Raw genomic sequence first — 21,680 nt, forward strand, 5'->3', positions numbered from 1 at the left:
GCTGCAAGTTCAAGCCTATGTGAAGCTACAACTGTGAGCACCAAACCAGCCAATGCTACGGAATGAGACCCTGTCTCCAAGAGGGCGCAGGAAAGGGGGGAGGGGGTTGATATAATTATAGTGTCTAAGTGAGGAAAGATAGAAGTCCTGTTTGGGAGAGAAAATTAAGAGCATGAAATAGACCAACAAATATCAAGTCAAATCATTTTATTCAGAGGCTTGCAGGTGAGGATGCTGGGGAAGTCAACAGACTTGCGTCCTCCACAGGGCAGGTCTCCCTGGCCACGCTGTCCCTCTAGGCGTTTTATCCTTTTAACTTAAAATGTTTTTATTTTTAATAGAGGAGATGGTCACGCTTGTGTGTGATGTATGCTTGTGCAGAGGCCGGAGGAGGCTGCACGGGTATCTTCTCCCAAGATGGAGTTCCTTATTAACCTCAAGATCTGGACCTCTGCGTTTCTGTAGGGCTTACTGGCTGGTGAGCTTCTGGGATTCACCTGTCCTACCTCACAGCCCTGCGGTCACAGGTGTGTAGACATGGAACCGGAGTTAAGGACTCCGTAAGCCACTGGGAACGGAAGCTGGACCACTGCAAAAGTAGCAAGAGCTCTTGACTCCAGCCCTGAGACCGCCCCCCTCCCCGCGCGCCGCCCCCCCCCCCACCCCGGTGTAAAATTACTTCGTTGTCTACGCTTGAAAATGTTCCTGCCTCAAGCCCTGAAATAGAAAGCTGTGGTACTGAAAGAAGTATTTAGCTGCTTCAAAACAGAGCTGGAAATTAAAAGACTAGATCTATGGAATACCGATAATGACAGGTCTCACTTAGGTAAGGCTGGCTTCAGTCTTCTTTCACAGTAGAGGATGGTCTCTGATCTACCCAGCCGCCACCTCCTAACACTGGTTTTTTACAGGCGCCACCACCATCCCTGTGGTGTGCCTCCTGCAAGCCAGGCAACCGTTCTAGCAGCTGAGCTACAGCCCCACACTTTATTAAGATAAATTTCATTAAACCACTAAATGTGTTGCGCGATTACAGCAATCCCACTAACCAATACACAGTACTCTGAATTTTCCTGTTATTAAGCCCAGCTAGAGCCTGGTGTGGAGCCACACTACAAAAGGAATTCTAGACCCCAAGCAAACCAGAAAACAAACAAAAGACCCCAGCCTATTCTTCTGTCTAGGTTTCTTGGATGCTTACCCTGTTGATTGCCCTGAGGCCTCTACTAAAGCCGCAGTACAGCAGTCACTCTTTCCCACTCGGGTGTACATTTGTTCTCCAGTCAGGGAAAAGCTGTAGGTTTGCATGCTTTCAATTGGGGCCCCGACCCTGCACATGGCCCGTTCGAAGCCTTGTGTTGAGATCTTTCTCTGGGGATGCTTGGATGAGGTACGTCTCCCTACCGAGGGGATCCGGTCTATTCCCCAGCGCCCCGGCAATGGCCAGGTCTGTGCTTGCTCGCGCGTCCGCGCAGGCCCCGCGCCCCCCGCCCGCATCTGCGGCTGCGCGACCAGCCCGGGAGGGGGCGCGGCCGGCGGCTGAGAGTGGGGCCGCGAGCGGCATGTCTCGCTACACCAGGCCCCCCAACACCTCCCTGTTCGTCAGGAACGTCGCAGACGCCACCCGGTGAGCAGAGACGGGACCCCGTGGGAGAACGGACTGGGGTTGCAGAGTGACAGGGTGCGGGTTGGGCGGTGGGGGGCTGTCCGGCTGTCGGATGCCGGCCGGGGATGCAGGCTGTAGGGTGTCATCCGGATGTCGGGGTACTAGTCTTGTATTGCGGTGCTGGCCGGGTGTTGGAGTGCTGGCCAGGTGTTGGGATGCCGTTGCGGGGTGTCGAGGTGTCTGGGGTTTTGGGGGTGCTGGCCAGGTATTGAGGTCGTGATGTCCGGATGCTGGCCGGGTGTCAAGGTGCCTGCTGGGTGGCGGCGGCTGTCCGTGGTGGCAGTGCTGGCCCCAGCCCTGGTGTCACTGAGCTCTACAGACGCCGCCCACTAACCTTCCGGAGGAACTGGGGTTGTCTCATCTCGGGATGCGCACCTTAGGCCTTGCAGTTTTCTCTGCAGTGTTCAGACAGTGCTTTTGGCCCAAATTCAATAAACAAACGACTAGTCAATTCGATTTATATGGTTTGAGTGCTGGGAACAGTCAGCTTCGATGCTGAAAGTCTTTATTTCCTCCATCTCTCTTTGAAAATTCTGTCTAGATGGCTGCCAGGCATAGAGCTAAAGAAATGCCCTTTTCGCATATAGCACTTTTCCTTTCATAGGAGCCAGAGGGAATCGGAGGGCTGACATTAGTAGCCACCTTAATTTCGTTGGAATTACTTAATTTTTCTTTCTAGTTCTGTAATCTTGTCTACTTAAGGAAAAGTTAAAGTTCGAGGATTTTAAGGGTTACTGGACTTAAATAGGTACAAATCTATGTAGCTCCTCACTTGTTAATTATTTGGAGTAATCATTTATGTTTTGTTTTGTTGAGAGAGGGCCTGTATCTCATCAAGGCCGACCTCAAATTCCCTGCATAGGCTAAAATGACCTTGAACTTCGGATCTTATTGCCTCCACCTCCTTCCCTTGATACTGGGCTTATAGGTACCACTCAGGCGATAATTTACTTTTAGGAGCATTAAGTACATTAAATTTAATCACTATAAATAAATATATATATATATATGTCACAACTATAGACTGCGATTTAATTTTAAAATTAATGCCTGTGTTTTATGGCTCCTCTTTTAGCCTGTTTATCAATAAATTATTACATAGAGAAGCAAAATTAATATTTGAGTAGGCTAAAAAGAATTCTCACACTTAGACATTCTGAACTATAAACACACAAGAAACCTCTGAGATTCCCAATTCTAGTGGCCATAAGAGCTGGGCAGAGTAGCAGAGGTGAGGGAAGGGGCCAGCTTATAAGGCCTAATAGAGTGGTCTGAAGTGCAACAAATGGGCGTGTGCCATCTAGTGGGGAAGCCATGTTGCCGCTTTGTTTTCTTCAGTTTTAGAGACTCAAACCCAAGCCCTTGTATAGTTACTGGGGCATCAATTCAACTTCTTCTGTAGCCCAACCAGGACTCTGGCTTTTCCTCTTTGTGCCTCCCCCTCCCTCACATAGCTGTGACTACCAGCATGTGCCGCCACCACCCCAATTTACCTCATCTCCCAAGAGACGTCAGAAACCTGGGCTTTTGTGAATCTTGAGCGGATTTTAAAATGTTAGCATTGTTACACTGTATCATGTATACATTGTGTAATGTGCAGCATGATGGCCCCATGAGTAAAGACGCCTGCCTCCAAGCCTGAGGGTCTGAGTTCTATCCCTGAGACCTACGTGGAAGAAGCTGAGAATAACTCCTTCAAGTTGTCCTCTGACTTCACATAAGACACACACACACACACACACACACACACACCACACACACAACACACCACCCACACACACACACATACACACCCACCCACCCACACACACACACACACACACACCACACACACAACACACCACACCACCCCCCACACATACACACACACACACACACACACACACACACACACACACACACACACACACACCCCATAACTAAATAAAGATGTATTAAGTTGACTAATGGGAATTCTCATTTTTTTAGATTTAGAAGCTATAAACTGTTGGCTATTTCATATAGCGATACATTTTTCTAATGCTCAAACATTGCGCATGCTAAGTAAAGCACACCTGGGCTGAGCGTGTAGCTCAGTGGTAGACTTCTTGCCTTGCATGAGTGAGGCCTTGGCTTCCGTTCCCAGCGTCTTAAAACAAGACAAACAAGAACGTGTCTTCTAGTGACTGCTAAGCTTGGACGCAGGTAATCCTGCCCCGAGTGCTGAGACTGATAGCTGGGAGTTACTAATCCTGTGCTCTCTTCCTTCAGCAGACTTTAGGCTGCTGCTGGGGACGTAATCAAAACACAGAAATACAAGGTGATCTTGTATTAAGAGAATAATGGTTTCTAGAAATTGTTAACTATTCACAAGGTGACAGGGGATTTGTGAAAAACTTTGAATAAGCCAGGGAGCTGGCTCAGCAGGTCAAAACACTGTGGCCAAGCCTGATAACCCCGGTTCAATCCCCAGAGCATACGAGGCAGGAGAGCTGACTCCTTAACGTTGCCCTCTGACCTTCACACGAACATGTGACGCATATGTCCACATGCATACACAGCTGCAGAAAATAAATGTAATTTGTTTTAAAACTTCAGATATATTATATTTAGTTTTCACCATCCTCCATGTCTTAGTAAGGGTTCAGTGCTGTGATAAAACACCATGACCGCCAGGTGTGGTGGCTGACAACTGTAATCCCAGCACTCAAGGAGGCAGAGGCAGCCAGCCTGGTCTACAAAGTGAATCCAGGATAGCCAAGGCTACACATAGAAACCCTGTCTTGGGGAAAAACAAACAAACAAACAAACAAACAAACCCACCATGATCAAAGCAGCTTGCGGAGGAGTTTATGTAGCTTGTGCTTCCACACCGCAGTACAACACCATAGGCTGTCAGGACAGGAACTCAAGCAGGGCAGGAACCTGGAGGCAGGAGCTGATGCCGAAGCCGATGCAGAAGCCATGGAAGGTGCTGTTTACTGGCTTGCTTCACATGGCTTGCTAAGCCTGCTTTCTTATAGAAGCCAGGACTGCCAAGCCCAAACATGGCACCACTCACAATAGACTGGGCCCTCCTACATCAATCACTAATTAAGAAAATGCCCTATAGGTCCATCTTATGGAAGTATTTTCTCAGTTGAGGCTCCCTCCTCTCTGATGACTAGCTTGGGTCAAGTTGAGCTAAAACTAACCAGTACGCTATGTGTATGCACATTTAAATTTTGTTTCAGTTTTTAGAGATAGAATTTTATAATGAAATTCTAGGCTGTACTTAAACTCACAGCAATCCATGTGCTGCTGCCTCCTGGTACTATATGGTGTGGATTTGTTTGCTTGCTTATTTTCAGAAAAGGACTCATGGAGCACGGGCCTGCCTGGGACACTCTACGTAGACAAGGATGACATTGACCCCCTGACCCTTCTGTCTTTCCTGAGTAGAGGGTAGACAGCCCTCTGCCACTTTGCCCAGTTTGGAGACTATATTCTTTATTAACCCCATTTATAGATATGAAAGTTGAGGCTTATGGGGTCAAGTAACCTAAAAAATTGCATAGCTGGTGAGTGGTGTTGTGGCAGAGCCGTCACAGATAACCTGCACCAACAGCTATTTGTACAATGCTTGTCTGAGTTAACTAACAGTATGTTACCCTGACACTTTTGTTAGCTTTGAAACATCAGAATACCTATGAAGAAAATGATTCTATCCACAATATGCTTTAAACTGTGGAGACTGCATTTTAAATATATAAATATCTGACTATATAATGACACCAGAAAGAGAGTAGTGGTGCATCCCAGCACTTGGGAAACAGCAGGGTCTGGAGCTCAGTGCCAGCTTTGGCTACATGAGGCCTTGTCCTTTGTTTTGTTTTGTTTTTGTGTTGTGGAGTATGAGGGTAAGGCAGAGTCTTATTACATATCCCTGATGGTTCTTATAGGTACATGATCCCATACCTTTAAATATCTTGTCTCAAAAAAAAAATTAAGGAAAAAAAAGAAAGAAAAAAAGAAAGAAAGAAAGAAGAGGAAGAGAAGAAAAATAAAATGAGATTGTAAAGAAATGTACTTGGCTAATTTTCTTTTTTCACATGTTTTTAAAAGTTTGTGTGTATGGGGCACATTGGCTATCTTCCTCTACTGCTCTGTTTTTCTTTTCTTTTCTTTTCTTTTCTTTTTCTGGAGACAGGGTCTCTCACTGAACCCAGAGCTCACTAATTCAGCTAGACTATCTGGTCAGCAAGCCCAGGGGTCCATGTCACGGAGCAGGCCTGTTTTGGTTACTGTTCTATTGCTGTGAAGAGACACCATGACCAACGCATCTCCTAAAAGAAAGCATCTAACTGGCGCTTGCTTACAGTTTCAGAGGTTAGCCCGTGATTGCCATGGTGGGGAATGTGGCAGCAGGCAGGCTGGCAGGATGCTGAAGCAGTAGCTGAGAGCTCACACCCTGATGCGCAAGCAGCAGGCAGAGATGGTGAGGCTGGGCCTGGTGTGGGCTTTTGAAATCTCATAACCCATCCCCAGGGGCAGACACGCCTCCTCCAGCAAGGCCACACCTCCTAGTCCTTCTTAAACAGTTCTGCCAACTGGGAACCAAACATTCGAATATATAAGCCTCTGGGGCTATTCTCATTAAAGGGCTTCGAGACCTTATATCTAACTTATAAAAACATAGTTGGGTACACCCATAACATTTTTGCCACTGTTGGACCTATGGTCATACCTTGCAGGTAGTTGGCTCTAGAGGATAACTGATAGCATTGGCAGTGACCTGTAAAGCTTTGTGTGTGGGGTGGGTGGACTGTGAGATGTCATTGGCCAGTAACTCAAAAAAGGGTAGCCTATTGGTGCTGAGGGCTTTATTTGGTAGTGTACAGTGTCTGGTTGGCACATCCCCCTCCCCCATTATAGGGTAAATCCATGTATATATATATATATATTCATTCCATGTATTTATATATAATATATGTATATATATTTTAGGAAATGTCTACTGTAGTAGGTTTCCATATAGCATTTTCAGAAGGCCTTAGTGGTAATTGTCACTTTCCATATTCCCTACTGTACCCTGCTCCTCTCTTTTTCCCATTTAATCCTTCCTATTCCATTCCCATTATCCCTTTATAAAATGATATCCTATTTCCCCTTCCTTAAAGTCCCTATCCTCCCCCATAGCCCCTTACTAATTACATAACCTCTACAGGTATTCCCAGCAAAACACACATATCTAAAGATGCAAAGCTGATCTCCAAGCCTAGGCTAACTGCCAAGGGGTCCTCGATTGTAAAATATCTGTAAAGCATGGCATTCCAAGCCCACCTTCTATTGCTCTCAAAGCAGATTCTAAGGAAACGTTTCTACAGGTAACAGCATCTAGCCAGGTACTGTTATGTCAAGGTCCTAACTTTCTTTTTTTTTTTTTTTTTTTTTTTTTTTGGTTTTTCGAGACAGGGTTTTTCTGTGTAGCCTTGGCTGTCCTGGACTCACTTTGTAGACCAGGCTGGCCTCGAACTCACAGCAATCCGCCTGCCTCTGCCTCCCGAGTGCTGGGATTAAAGGCGTGCGCCACCACGCCCGGCTCAAGGTCCTAACTTTCTTTCAAGCAGTTTCTGTCTGACTGCACACAGTCAGAGTCAAAAACTCTCTCATTGTCTCAAGCCTTTGGCCAGATGCTCTCTTTCAACATTCTCTGTGAGAAAAAAAGTTTTCTCTGTATGATTTTCATTAGGGCTCATAGTCAACATGAGAAACAGAGAGAAAGACAGTTTTAGAAAAAAACTGATTTCAAAATTAATTTTAAGACAACATTACACCTGGGCCATACATAATATTTAGGGGCAGTGGTGATCAGCTGGAGATCTTTGGAACTATGTCAAGCAAGGCCTTAACAGCTGCTCTGGGTGTCTAGAGGTCATGTTGGACAGTGGGAGGTCTCTGGCACTTTGTCAAGCATGTCTTGTCCTCATGTCTGTGACACTCCTCTAAAGGGATTCAGGATATCAGGTCTCGTATAGAGATCCTTGATCTTTGAGTTGAGTTTTGTGTAGGGTGAGAGATGCGGATCAAAATTCATTCTTCCACATGCGGCAAATCCACTTTGGCCGGGACCAATTGAAGATGCCGTCTTTCCTCTAGTATATACTTTTGGCCTCTTTGTCAAAACCCAGCTGTTTGTCGGCAGGTGGACTTAACATCTGGGTCCTCGGCTCGGCTCCATTGATCGGTGCCTGTGCTTTGATGCCGGTACCAGCTATTCTTATTACTATAATTCTGTAATAACGGGTAAAATCAGGAATGGTGATAACCTTCAGGCGTTCCTTTATTGTTAAAGGTTGTCTTAGGGATTTGGAGAGATGGCTCAGCGCGTAAGTGTAGGGTTGCTCGTCCAGAAGACCCAGGCTCCATTCCCAGCATCCCCCTGGCCATTCACAAACATCTGTAACTGCATTTCTAGGGGATCTGATAACCTCTTCTGGCCTCTGCTGTCACTAGGAATGCACATCGTACACAGACACATAAAATAACACTTTTATAATTTAAAAACATTGTTGTAGTTTTTACATGTTTCCATATAAAGTTTGATTTTTTTTTTCCTTTCAATTTCTGTAAGGAATTGTGCCAGGGATTGTGTGAATCTGGAAATGTCTTTTGATAGGATGGCCATTTTACAGTATTAATTTACCAGTCCATAAGTATGGAAGGTCTTTTCTTCTGGTATCTTCTTCAATTTCTTTCTGTGATTTCTTAGTTATTATTATATAAGTCCTTCACTTCCTTAGTTAGATTTATCCCAAGATTTAAAAAAAGATTTATTTTATATGTATGAGTGTTTGGCCTATGTGCCTGTCTATGTATTATGTGCATGCCTGGTCCCCAAGGAGGTCAAAAGGGGGCATCAGATTCCCTGGAGCTGGAGTTATGGACAATTGTGGGCTGCCATGTAGACCCTGGGAATGGAACCCAGGTCCTCTGCAAGAACAAGTGCTTTTGGCCTTTCCAGCCCTCCTGTGATATTTTGGAGGCTACTGTGAATAGTACTGTTCCCCCTTTTTCTCTGTCAGTGTGTTTGTTGTTTGTATATAAGAAGGCTACAGATGTTTGTGCATTAATTTTGTATCCTGCTACTTGGCTGGATGTACTTATCAGTTATAGAAGTTTCCTGTTGATAAGTCTCTTATGTATAAAATCATATTGTTTGCAAATAAGGACATTTTGACTCCTTTCTTTCACATGTGTATCCTTTTTGCACTTTTCATTTATCTTTGGTTAAGGCGTCAATCAATCACTGCTTCAAACAGGAGTGGCGGGAGTACACATGCTTATCTCAGTCCTGATTTTAGTGGAAATGCTTTGACTTTGAGTGTTGCTTGTTTTTATTTTCCTAAAGCTTCCAAGTTTATCGTTAAAATGAGAGCTCCCTATCTTTTTTTTTAATGTAGACATGTAAGGGTTATAAATTTTCCTCTCAAGACTACTGTCATTGTATCCCACAGATGTTGTGGTTTTGTTTTCACATAATTCTAGGAAGGTTTTAATTTCCTTGACCCAATTTTCATTAAGCACTGCATTGTTTAGTTTCCACGAGTTTGTATACTTTCTGCCGCTTCTGTTATTATTGATAAAACACAGCTTTATCCTCTTGTGATCAGACGGGATGCAGGATGTTACTTTACTTTCCCTATGTTTGTTGAGACTTGCTTCATTTCTTAGTATGGGGTCAGACCTGGAGAAAGTTCCATGAGCTGCTGAAAAGAATGCATAGTCTTTGTGCTGTAGATACGTTAGATCTATTTGCTTAGTGACACCATTTAACTCTAGAGCGTCTCCACTTAGCTTTTGTCTGGGTGGCCTATCTATTGGTGACAGTTGGGTACTGAGGTCACCCACTATGGCTGTGTGAGGGTTGGTATGTGATTTTAGAGCTGACTTATGAAACTGGTTGCCCTGTGTTTGGTACCTATGACTTTAGGGTTGGAATGCTCTGTTGATGGATTAGAAGTTATTATTGAACAGTGTTTACTAATTCTTGTTTCATTACATGGTTTTGTTTTCTTGGGCTTCTTGGACCTTGCGCCTTCTTAGGTGTGTTTAACCTTCCTTTCAAACCAAGGCGTTCCTTCTATTATTCTCTGAAGAGCTGGTTTAGTGGATCTAAATTCCTGAAGTCTGTTATTATCATAAAATATTTTTCTTTCTCCTTTAATTGCAACTCATAGTTTTGTTGAGTGCAACAGGCTGGGCTGGCATCCATGGTCTTCCAGAACTTGTAAAACATCAGTTGGGCTCATCGGGAAAAGGCAACCCTTGTTCAATCCTGACTGACTGAGCTTGCTCCTCAGATCCTACAGTTAAAGAGGAGAAGTAACTCTCAGAAGTTGTCTCCTGGCCTCCACATGCATGCTTTGGCAGGTTCATGCCCAGACCCAAGGACCCACGTCATACACACACAAACATACAATAATATTAAATTAAAATGTACAGTTAAATTCAAACCCCAACATTTATCTGGTCTTTAGAGAAACTGGTTAACATCACTTGAGCATCCGGCAGGCTTTCTGATACCACAGCAATCACATCTCACGCCGCAGCTGTGCACCAGGAAGCTCTCGGGTCTCTCTGTTGTTTCATTGAGCTCTGACGTCTCACTTTAGTTATTGACGACTTCCTTCCCTTTGCTGGAGCCAGGGCTGTGCAGTCTGCAGACCTCCGAGTCGTGTCTCGCCGCGTTGTTCCGAATCAGCCCTCTTTCTTCTGAGCCATGCTTTGAAGCAGACGCTTGAGGCGGAGTCCCTGCCAGCGCCCTGAAGCTGTGTGCTACTGAGATTAGTAACAGACTAGTGTGTGATCCCGTCTCCGCCACCTGCTAGCTCAGTGACCTTACAGACAGACTCATCTGTCTGCAAACAACTGCAGAGTTGTGAGAATTAAATCGTCTTCAGATGAGCAGCGCTTTGTGAATATAATTGTCAGTTAGCCCTGCTAAACACGTAGCGCTGTCAGCTAAATTGAAGCTCCGCCAAGACAAATGAGGCCATTGTCAGGTGAGAAGGGAACTCTAATTCTCCAAACTCCAAATGCAGTCTAAATATCCAGAAATGATTGCATTCCTCCCACCCCCAAATTCCCTCCAGCCCAAAGGCTGCCTTCCCCTCAGCTGCCCACTCTCCTTATAACCCTGCGGCTCTTGCTGTACGCTCTGTACGCTCTGCTCCCGCTGTTCTCGCTAGTTTCCGGTTCTCTATCCGCTGCTATTCTCCCGCCATCTCACAGGCAGCCATAGTCACATTCACTTTACTTCTTTCTCTCTCTGTTCTGGACTCTTCCAGATACCGCTGGCTGCTCTCTCTCTCTCTCTCTCTCTCTCCCTCCCCCCCCCTCTCTCTCTCTCCTCCCTCCCTCCTTCCCCTCTCCCCCTCCCCCCCCTCTCCCTTTCCCCTCTCTCTGATATCTCTCTCTTAAGTAAAGCCCTGCGCCTATAATGGTAGGCTCAAAATACTATCAAATATAAGAATAAAGTAGTTACTTTGTTTTGGGGGTATATGGGGGAAACACTCATGTTTTGTAAAAGTCCAGGAAATAATTCTGAGGCTTCTTTAGATTTTAATTCTTGCTTTCTGAAAACAACATGCTAATTAGCGTGAAGTTATAGGGAGGTGTTCTTAGATGGAACCATCAAGCCTTGTGATGGAAATAGTTTCTAAGGGTGCATGTGCTGGGTCAGGTGTTTTGAACGTGACTAAGTTGACCACCACCTGAATTGTTTGTAAAAAGAACTGACTCTTTCATGTGGGGTTCAGGTTTTGAACTCAGGCCTTTAAGCTTAGCCGAATATGCATTTGCCCATTGAACTGAGCCCTCTCACTGGCCCAACAATACACTTTGTTTCAAACGCTTCAGTTGGATTTCTATAGGCAAAGCATTTATTCTAGCTTTTTGTATTTATGTGCCTTATTTCTATACCCTCCAGGCCTGAGGACTTGCGTCGTGAGTTTGGTCGATATGGCCCCATAGTAGATGTTTACATCCCACTTGACTTCTATACTCGCCGACCCAGAGGATTCGCCTATGTTCAATATCCTTTATTTCATGTACGCATGCAAATATACTGCATACATGTGTGTATACATATATGTACTAATATGTACTAGGTCTGTATGTAATAAAGTCAACATCGTCTAATTAAATGTGTTTGTTTCTTTATCTCAGAAAATGTAAAACAGCCCAGAGTAGCCGGTAAGTGGCCTCCCATCCCCTTCCACCCCCAGTTTGAATCAACTGGTTAGCTAAACTCCATCATAAGCCCAGCAGGCATGACAGAAGGCACCTCAGTTCAAGCAGCAAGGAGTAAAGAGAGGGTGGACACCGGTGGAAGACCCAGAGCAATGAAGCCTTGATCAAGCAGAAGACAAAGTCGTCTTTGAGACAAGCTTTCCTACATTTATTCAGAGTTCCCAGACAAACCCAAGTCCGATTTTATTGGTTCCATATCTCTTATAAAGTTCACTTTGCAAGTCCTAAAGAGTAATGCTCTAGGTTCACGACCCAATGTCACTGAGGTCATTGCCAGTCTCCTCCTGTATGCAGTTTCCCAGCTTCCTTGTTTGTGCATTTGCTGTTTCTAAGAAAACTAGTAAAGAAGGCCCAGCATGATGGCTCACAAATCATCAGTGCATCTCAAGTCACAGGTGCATCTCAAGTCACAGGTGCATCTCAAGTCACAGGTGCATCTCAAGTCACAGGTGCATCTCAAGTCACAGGTGCATCTCAAGTCACAGGTGCATCTCAAATCATAGGTGCATTTCAAATCATCAGTACATCTCAAATCACAGGTGCATCTCAAATCATCAGTACATCTCAAATCACAGGTGCATCTCAAATCATCAGTACATATCAAATCACAGGTGCATCTCAAATTGCAGGTGCATCTCAAATCACAGGTGCAACTCAAATCATAGGTGTGATTCCAGGTGTTTTCAGATTATTTTTGACTGAAAAACAAGGGCATGACTGCTCCTAGGTATGGTTGAGGAGAAGGTTTAGTGTAGCTCTGAGAGAGAAAACAGCCAGAGACATCTGGAAGAATCCAGACTGAACAGAGCCGTGGTGGCTGGGGGTGGGGGTATGGATGACAATGGCCAAGAGCACCCAGAGAGCATGTAGCCAGAACAGCTGGGTTATACAGGGAAGAGAAGCTGGAAGAAGGGACTGATTAGAAGAGGGTGTGGGGTACACCAGCCAGGATGACTCTGTGCTGACAGCCTGGTGGCCAGCGTCCACTTGGATATGTTAATAGGCACCTACCTCAGTTAACCATTTGTCCCAGGTTTTCTTTGAGACCTAACAGTTTTCCTCTTATTTTGTGCTTACGCCCCAAGTAGTAACACATAAGGGGTTGCTTAAAGTGGTAGGTCCATCCAAAGGTGGGTGCCATCCTCAAAGGACCAAAGTAGTCCTTTGTTTTAGCTTTCTCTTATTGTTGGAGTTTTGTTTACAGTGAGTCATTACTCCTAAATGTCATAACTAGACTTTTAACGATAGAGTACTTTTACTTGTAGAATAAAAGCTGCAGGCTGATATTTTCAGTGAAAACCCTGATGGACACTTTTTCTGAAAAGGGGGAGTAAGCCCCTAAACAGTGTATCTTATATAATGCCAGCTAACTTGGGATTTTCTCACGTTCCAAATTATACAGCTATGTTGCATCTGCTGTCCTATTTTTGTATTCACAGTTCTAAATCCCAAGAGGTCATTTGTTTTCATAAAATATAAAAAGTTTTCTGCTTATTCATATCAGAGCCAGGACTTGGTTTTCTTTGTTAATCTCACATGTAAATAATACCTTAGAAACATTTTTACTTATTATCTGATGTCCAAAGTGTCCTTAACAGCTGGCCATGTTTGAAGATGTTCGAGATGCTGAAGATGCACTCTACAACCTCAATAGGAAGTGGGTATGTGGCCGGCAAATTGAAATACAATTTGCACAAGGTGACCGCAAAAGTAAGTGTAAATGACCATTAGCTCGTGTTCGCTTAGCTCGGTGAGCGTCAGCAGCAATGGTACCGGCTGAGTGGCAGCTACTGTGGCTCTCAGGTAGTAAACTGTTAGAAGCCTTCTTCTTCATGTTCTAGCACCAGGCCAAATGAAGTCAAAAGAACGCCACCTGTGCTCTCCGAGTGACCACAGGCGATCCAGAAGCCCCAGCCAGAGGAGATCTCGAAGCCGAAGTTCCTCCTGGGAGAGAGACAGGAGGCGATCGGATAGCCTGAAAGAGTAAGTACTGAGAGCAACGCTGGACAACTTCATTTTCTACTACTGTTTCTAGAAAACACTATAGAGAAATTACTGGAGGGAGGGGCCGGGGGACAGGCTACTTGATGTTGTTTAACATGGATAAACTACCTTTTGTAGAAAGACTTGCTCTTCTCTATCATCCATTGCTTTTGTTTGTTTTCATGGACACTGGGGTTGAGCTCAGGACCTGGCCCATGCTAACAGGTACCCCACTGCATCCCCACACAGGCACTGGGGCTATTCCCCAGCACCCCCTCCTGTTTAAACCTTTTGTCTTCAGACAGGGTCTTGTTATTGTATTATATATGTTATAAGTCTATGTTTGTGTATGCGTGTACACATGAATGCATGTGGATGTGCATGCAAGCATATGGTTAGAGGTTTGTATCAGGTATCTTTCTTTTTTTTCTTTTCTTTTTTTTAAAGTGTATTTTGTTATTTTATTCATATTACATCTCAATTGTTATCCCATCCCTTGTATCCTCCCATTCCTCCCTCCCTCCCATTTTCCCCTTACTCCCCTCCCCTAGGACTGTCAGGTATCTTTTTTCATCACTCACTACCTTAGTTTTTGGTAACGGGGGTGGGGGGGTGTTCACTCAACCTGAAGCTCATCCTGTAGGTTAGACTGGCTGGCCAGTGAACTGGAATCCCCTCTTCTTCGCCCCTACCGCACCCCCCAGCCCCCATGCTGGGTTTACAGATGTGTACCACTGCTGCCCCGTCCTGTTTATAAGGTGCTGTATAATCCGGGATGGCCTTGAGCACACTGTGTCGCCCAGGTCGGGCTCAAATTTGAGATGCCACTTCTGCCTCCACCGCTCAAGCTCTGGCATCGCAATGCCACACCCAGCCCATATATTGTTACTCAACTTGGACTTCCTGGATACATTCCAGCTCTTTTAAGCGATTGCTTTAAGAATCGGGGGACTGTGGCTTAGTTTTGGGCTTTTTACACAGGTGGAAACTATAAAGCTGCCCATATGGACACACACAGGTAAGCCCAGCATTTGGAGGGCAGAAGCAGGATGTGGCAGGTGTCACATGACCCCGTAGCCCCCCCAACTCACTGGAATGAGCAGGATCTAAAGTTCCAGGTCAGCTGGCACTGCACAGTAAGACCCTATCCCCAAAATAAATACATGAAATAGTATATACTCAAAAATCAAGGTTAGGAATTTTAGATAAGTGAAATGTTCCTAATTGAACCCAATAATTCCGAATCTTGTCTCCTGAAGAGGAGCAAACTCAAAAGATGTAACACAGTTACTTATGAAAGGAAGGAGGTGGGCTAAAGTTAGATCAATTTACTCTTGTTTGCTGGTTATTTTGTTTTTAAGACAGGGATTCTCTGTGTGGCCTTAGCTGGCCTTGAACTCAGAGCTCTGCCTGTCTCTGCCTTTTATTATGCAATTTCTTCTTGTAAATTGATAATGTATTTTTATTAAGAATCAATTCCAGCTACACTTGTATTATAGGAAGGAGACAAAAATTGTAATTTTGTTAAGGAAAGACATTTGCAAGTTACCTATTTTTCTACATAGGAGTTAGTATCTATTTTGTTAGAAAAATACTAAATCACAGTGGAAATTAAATGGTGGTACTAATGAGTCATTGAAACTGGATTGTCATAACTTAAATCCTCTTAAATGTTTATAGTTTAGTGCTTTAACTTTTCCATAGACGTGTGGAATTTTAAAGTGAATTCTGAGCTTAAAGAATGACCCAGGGGACTGGAGAGGTGGCTCAGAGGTTAAGAGCACTGGCCATTCAACCAGAGGTCCTGTGTTCAATTCCCAGCAACCACATGGTGGCTCACAGCCATCTATAATGAGTTCTGGTGCCCTCTTCTGGCCTGTTAGCTCACATGCAGGCAGAACATTATGTACATAATAAATAAATAAATCTTTAAAAAAAAAATGACCCAAATAGCTGGATGTGATGGTAATTGAAATGTGGAAGGAGGAGGCTCAGGAAATTGCAGCCACCTTCAGCTACATATAGAGTTCAGAACTAGCCAGGGCCACATATGTCCCAGGCTGAAAAAAAAAAGTGAAAAGGAGAGAGGGAGTTGGGGGGGGAGGGGAGAGAGAGGGGGAGAGAGAGAGAGAGAGAGAGAGAGAGAGAGAGAGAGAGAGAGAGAGAGAGAGGGGACAGGACAATTGCATTATAGAGTTAGGTAGGTAGGTAAGTTGGTAAAGTGCCTGCTGTGCACACATGAGAATCTGAGCTTGGGTCCCCAGCAAAAGCTGGGCCTGCTGGCATGTGTTTATAACCCTGCAGACAGGCACATCCCTGGAGCTTGCTGGCCGGCCAGTCGAGCCAATTAGTGAGACCTGAATTCAGCGAGAAGCCCTGTCTCGAAAAATAAAGTGGGAAGCAACAGAATAAGACTCAGTGTCTACATGCACACACACACACACTCAAACACACACACACATATACAGGCACACACACAGGCATACACCTACACATGCACGTATGCACACACTCACATGCACACACACATACACACATACACACACACACGTGCACATGCACACATTGCTTTATAAGATCAATGTGGTAGTGCATGCCTGTAATTTCAGCTATTCAGGATGACAAGGCAGGAGGATCAAGCGTCCAAGGACCGCCTTGGCAACTTAGTGAAACCCCGCTGCAAAATAAAATTTACAAAGAAGAGCCGCTGACCAAGATGAGTTGCCAAGCACTTGCCCAGTGTATGCAGATCCCTTGTTTCGATCCCTAGTGCCACAAAAAAAAGAAAACAGAAAATAAAGAACACCTAGGCTGTTACCAGGCACTTTTATTTAACCTTTTAGAAGCCAGAACTCCAGTCTCTGTCCCTTGCATTATGCCTTTTACATTTTAAGTTCAGTTCTTGTATATTTGTAAGTTTAGTTTCCTCTGGAAACTAAATACCTGTGAGCAGTTGTTTAACCCAGCTGGGTGCTGGGTGCATGCCTGTAACTGCAGCGCTTGGGAGGTTGATTAGGAGAACAGGATAAGCACAGGTTAGACCCTGTCTCAAAAAGACAAATGGGGCAGGCTGGGTGTGTGAAAATATGCTTAGCCTAGTCTAAATACACAGGACTTTGGCGGAACTAAGGTGGAAAGCAAAAAATGTTTTGAACGTATATTATAGTAAAACAGATATTGTAGACTTGTTACTTAGGTTTAAACCAAAAGCATGAAAGTTAGAATTACTTCTCTTAGGGCTGGAGGTCTAGTTTGGTGGTAAAGCATTCACCTAGCAAGCATACAACCCTGGGTTCCAGCCCTGGTGCTGCCAGCCGCCCCCCCCCCCCAATTTTTTAAAACGTGTCTTGTCATTAGTCTATTAAAACATAATGTGCTAAGCACACTTCCTGTCATTATGATAAACACCCCCAAGAACTTAGGGAGGGAAAGTTTGCCTTGCTCAGTTTCAGAGGTTCCAGTCCAGGAGAGACTGGACACCACTGCGGGCCTCAGGGGAGGCACGCTGCCTTGCCCAGGGAGTTTATGGTGCAGGTTGCTCACTTCATGGCAAACAGTAAGCTGAGAGGAAAGAACAGGAGAAAAGAAATAAAAACAAGTAAAAAGAAGAAAGCTCGCTCTCTGTCTCTCTCTGTGTCTCTGTGTCTCTCTCTTTTTCTCTCTGTGTCTCTGTGTCTGTGTCTGTGTCTGTGTGTCTGTGTGTCTGTCTGTGTGTCTGTGTGTCTGTGTCTCTCTCTCCCTCTTTCTCTGTCTCTCTCTCTCTCTCCTGAGTTTCTCTTAGTGTATCTTGGCTGTTCTGGAACTTGCTCTGTAGACCAGGCTGGCCTTGAACTCAGGGATCTCTTGCCTCTGCCTCCTGAGTGCTGGGATTAAAGGTGTGTACCCCCACTGCTTGATGAAAGAAAGATACAGCTTTCATAGGCGCCCGGTGACCCACTTCCTCCCAGAAGACCTCACCTCCTCCTGATAATGCCTCACACTACGGGTCCATCAGGGCCTTAGGCCAGAGCCCTCAGGATCTAGTCCCATCCTCTAAGTCCACCGGCTGCCAACCAGGCCCAGTACTTGAGTCTAGGGAGGAGTTTTTTCCATTTTATCAGTATGGGCTTTTTACTTGCATGTATATCTGTGACTCGCACATATGTAATACATGGAACTGCAGTTACGGGGCAGGGGGAGGGGCGCAGGTGTGGGGGCGGGAACGGCATCTATGACTGACTATGTGGGCGCGAGGAATGGAGCCCAGATCCTCTGGAAGAGCAGCAATCACTTTTAACCTCTGAGCCATCTTGACATCCCCCGTGGGGGTATATTTCACATTCAAACCACAGCACATGTTCAGTGTAACACAGAGCGCACCAGGAAGTGCTGCCTCTTCACCTGCTGTCTTGTATAAGGTGTATGCTTTGATGCTTCCAGGTCTCGACACAGGCGATCTTCTTATAGTCAGTCTAAATCGCGTTCCAAGTCACTACCAAGGCAGTCTACCTCAGCAAGGCAGTCAAGAACGCCAAGGAGGAATTCTGGATCCAGAGGACGATCGAGATCCAAGTCTTTACCAAAAAGGCCCAAGTCGATGGAAAAATCACAGTCGCGCTCACCTCAAAAGCAGACTGGCTCAGGAGCAAAATCGCGACCACACGGACGACACTGTGACTCCATAGCAAGATCTCCATGCAAGTCCCCCAGAGGGTACACCAGTTCCGGATCTAAGACACAGCCAACAAAACATTCTCATTTCCGGTCACATTCCAGATCCCGGAGTTATCATCATAAAAACAGCTGGTGAACAGCGGCTTGGAGAAGAGCCACAGAGCCTGCTAGAAGTTACTAGACCTCACTGGCTAACATTCTTCAAGGCTTATAGAAACGAGAACTGGTGTTAGATACCGTGGAAGCCAGAAAATCGCCCTAGCTTTGATATTTGATCTCAATCTAAGGGCTCATCCATGAATCACTATGTGTGCAGTGTCACCGTTGCATAGCCTGTGTCTGGTTCACCTTGTAGCAAGGGGGTCCTTTCCAAAAGAAATAGGTAAAATGGAACCAGGGCAAAAATTCTACTTAGATGTTGTCAATAATAACCTTTACAAAAATATTTTTTATTCTAAAGCACTTTTCACATAAAAAGTCATTGTGACTATATGTAACTGAATAGGCCAGTCTTAAAACTTTTTGACATCTGTGTCTTTCTTGTGACTTCTGTTTAAGTTTGGGCCAATTCCTGGTAGGCACTAGTTCAAATTACAGCACTCTGAAATCTTAAAAGATAAAATTTATATGGAGATTCCATAACAGTTTAAAAGATAGCTAAAAGATGTTTAAATGATAACTCAAAGAACATTTCATTGTTTTTTTTAATACAACACCATAGACCAATTGACATGAAATGTTATCCATGTTTGCTTAAACAAAGCCAGGTATGGCAGCACATGCCTGTAATCCCAGAGTTTGGGAGGTGAGGTAGGAAGGGCAAACCAGCACGGACGGGGCTACATGATACCCTGTCTAAAAGAAAATAAATAAATGCTTTTTTTTTTTAAAACTAAAACCATTTTAGAAGTACTAGACTTTGAATGGCTTGAAACTACTTTAAAAATTATGGCGTGCAACACTCAGAATCCACAAATACTCATAATAAGCCTTACATATTTGAAGTATGGTACATTTTGTATAAACTCATATTTATACCATTATTTCTATATAGCTATTTTCATCTGCATTTGTTCTTTTTAGAGCTCTAGTTCAATATCCTAATTATATAAAAGCCGTTGAAAATCAAACAGTGCATTATACTAAGAAATACTAGCTAATGAGATGGCTTTGTGGGTAAATCCAGTCACCATCCGAACCTGGCAACCTGAGTGCTTGGCTGGACAACTTGAGTCCAACCCCTAGAACCTTCTCAAAACTGACTTCTCCTGCAAACTCTCTCTGACTTCCCCACTTGTGCTATGGCATGTGTGTGCATGTACACATGTGCTCACCCCCTGCAAATGTATGCAAAACATTTAAGGTCAAAACTACATCTTTGAGCCGGAAATGTAGCACACGCTTGTCATCCCAGCCCTCAGGAGGCCGAGGCTGGAATTAGAGAGCAGCCTGGGAAACACTGAGACCTATCCCCACCCTTCACCCCACCCCAAAAAAGAAAGAGAAGGAAAAAGATCTTCATAAAACAGCTTTAAGGTATTGGACTTTTACATCACACTACTCTACATTTTTTTTTTTAAACCAAATAACTTTGTTGACAACTGTTGCTTTTGTAGTTGCTATAACTTAGAATTTCTTTTAAAATGTGTTCAAGGTTTACATTTCAGAGGGTTTTGGTAGATTCGTGATAAAATGGTTTGCATATGATTATCAAAGAGACGTGTTTACAGACTTACTTTGTTGAATCACCTTACTGAAACACACTGTCAGTCCTCACAGCTGATATTTATGCTTGAAATACCTAAGAAGCCTGTCTTACATTGTCAGTATTTGGAGCCATATTGCTTCTATTACTTTCAAATATAATGTTCCCTATTTCTTTGCATTTTAAATTCTTTATGTGAGAAACAACTTTACAAAATAATTTGTACATTGGTGATAATTGGAGAAATACCACAAGTTAATGTATATTATACTCTCTGAATATATTTTCTCTAACCAACCATAGCAAAATTTATTTATTATTTCAAAATTTCACTCTGGTGTTCCTCTGTAATAAAGCAATTATAAAAGTACTGGAGACTGTTGAAACTTAACGGAGACTTTGAAATGCTATCCTGACGTGTGCATATGTATATGCAGTCGTCTTCAGTAATGACTAACATATGTAAGGCCTTGAGTTCTTAAATCCCAGTGCTGTGGGAGCAGGGGTTAAGGGAAACAAGGAATTGACTTTGTGTTTATAGTGTCTTTACACTTACAGGTCATTTTCTCAGGGCATTGCCATCTCAAGGACTTTTCCTGGGAAACTTGAACAAACTTCTATTCCCCACAGAGAGGTGCTAGCCACACCTCAGGCCAGCTTGGAGAATGGAGAGCTGAATTAGGTTTACTTACCGAAGCACGGGCAGAACAGGCAGCAAAGCCTCCCCCAGCAACTAACCGTTTCTATGTCCTATGTGCCGTCTCGTGAGGCCTCCTCCCCTCTCTCCAGGGAATGTTAGTGGCCCAATCTTATGAGGGTCCTATGGAGTAACCATGCCTGCTCTGATTTCAACATGGCAGTGGCCATGTCATGCCCAGATAACAGCATTCCATAACAAGTTAAAAAAAAAAAAGGAGTTCATACGTTCCTGAACATATTTAAAATTTTCAGATATGTTTGTCTTGGTTTTCCATTGTAATACTGTTAATCCCAAAGATGTGAGGAGAAAGAACACTGATCCTAATCATCATGGCCAAATTAATTAAAGCAATTAATTAATTAATTAAAACAAGCTTTATTCATATACATGGGCTTTCCCCCCTAAAACTGTGGTTCAAGAGAACATCACTGAATATGAGGAAGACAAGATCATTATAGATTGGGAACAGAGGCCAAATGTGGGATTTGACAGGCAAATAGGTGGGGTTATAGGAGCAGAACATAAGCATATCAAGTTAGTTATAACAACCTGCTGAGACAAAGACATAGTTGCAAAGTGGTTATAACAAGGTAGTAATAACAACAGGTGGTCATAATTACCTTTTGAAGCAAAGGCAGTTGCCATTTCCTGGAATAGGCAGTATAGAACCATTTGTAGCTAAGGTTACTGACAGGGCAGAG

General features: G+C 44.1%; 1 protein-coding gene across 1 annotated transcript; it reads left to right on the forward strand.

The window, feature by feature from the left end:
* Positions 1-1,385: 1,385 nt before the first annotated feature.
* On the forward strand, positions 1,386-21,298 carry SRSF12 (serine and arginine rich splicing factor 12; the record flags this gene model as incomplete). The annotated part of the gene is made up of 5 exons (XM_084797512.1): positions 1,386-1,627; positions 11,616-11,720; positions 13,545-13,648; positions 13,780-13,921; positions 18,341-21,298. The coding sequence occupies 5 exons, from the start codon at positions 1,386-1,388 to the stop codon at positions 18,708-18,710; spliced, it is 963 nt and encodes a 320-aa protein (XP_084653638.1). The 3' UTR covers positions 18,711-21,298.
* Between the last annotated feature and the right edge of the window lie 382 nt (positions 21,299-21,680).

The sequence above is a fragment of the Acomys minous genome (genome assembly GCF_964271855.1).
Source record: "Acomys minous genome assembly, chromosome: 1".
NCBI classification, from domain to species: domain Eukaryota; kingdom Metazoa; phylum Chordata; class Mammalia; order Rodentia; family Muridae; genus Acomys; species Acomys minous.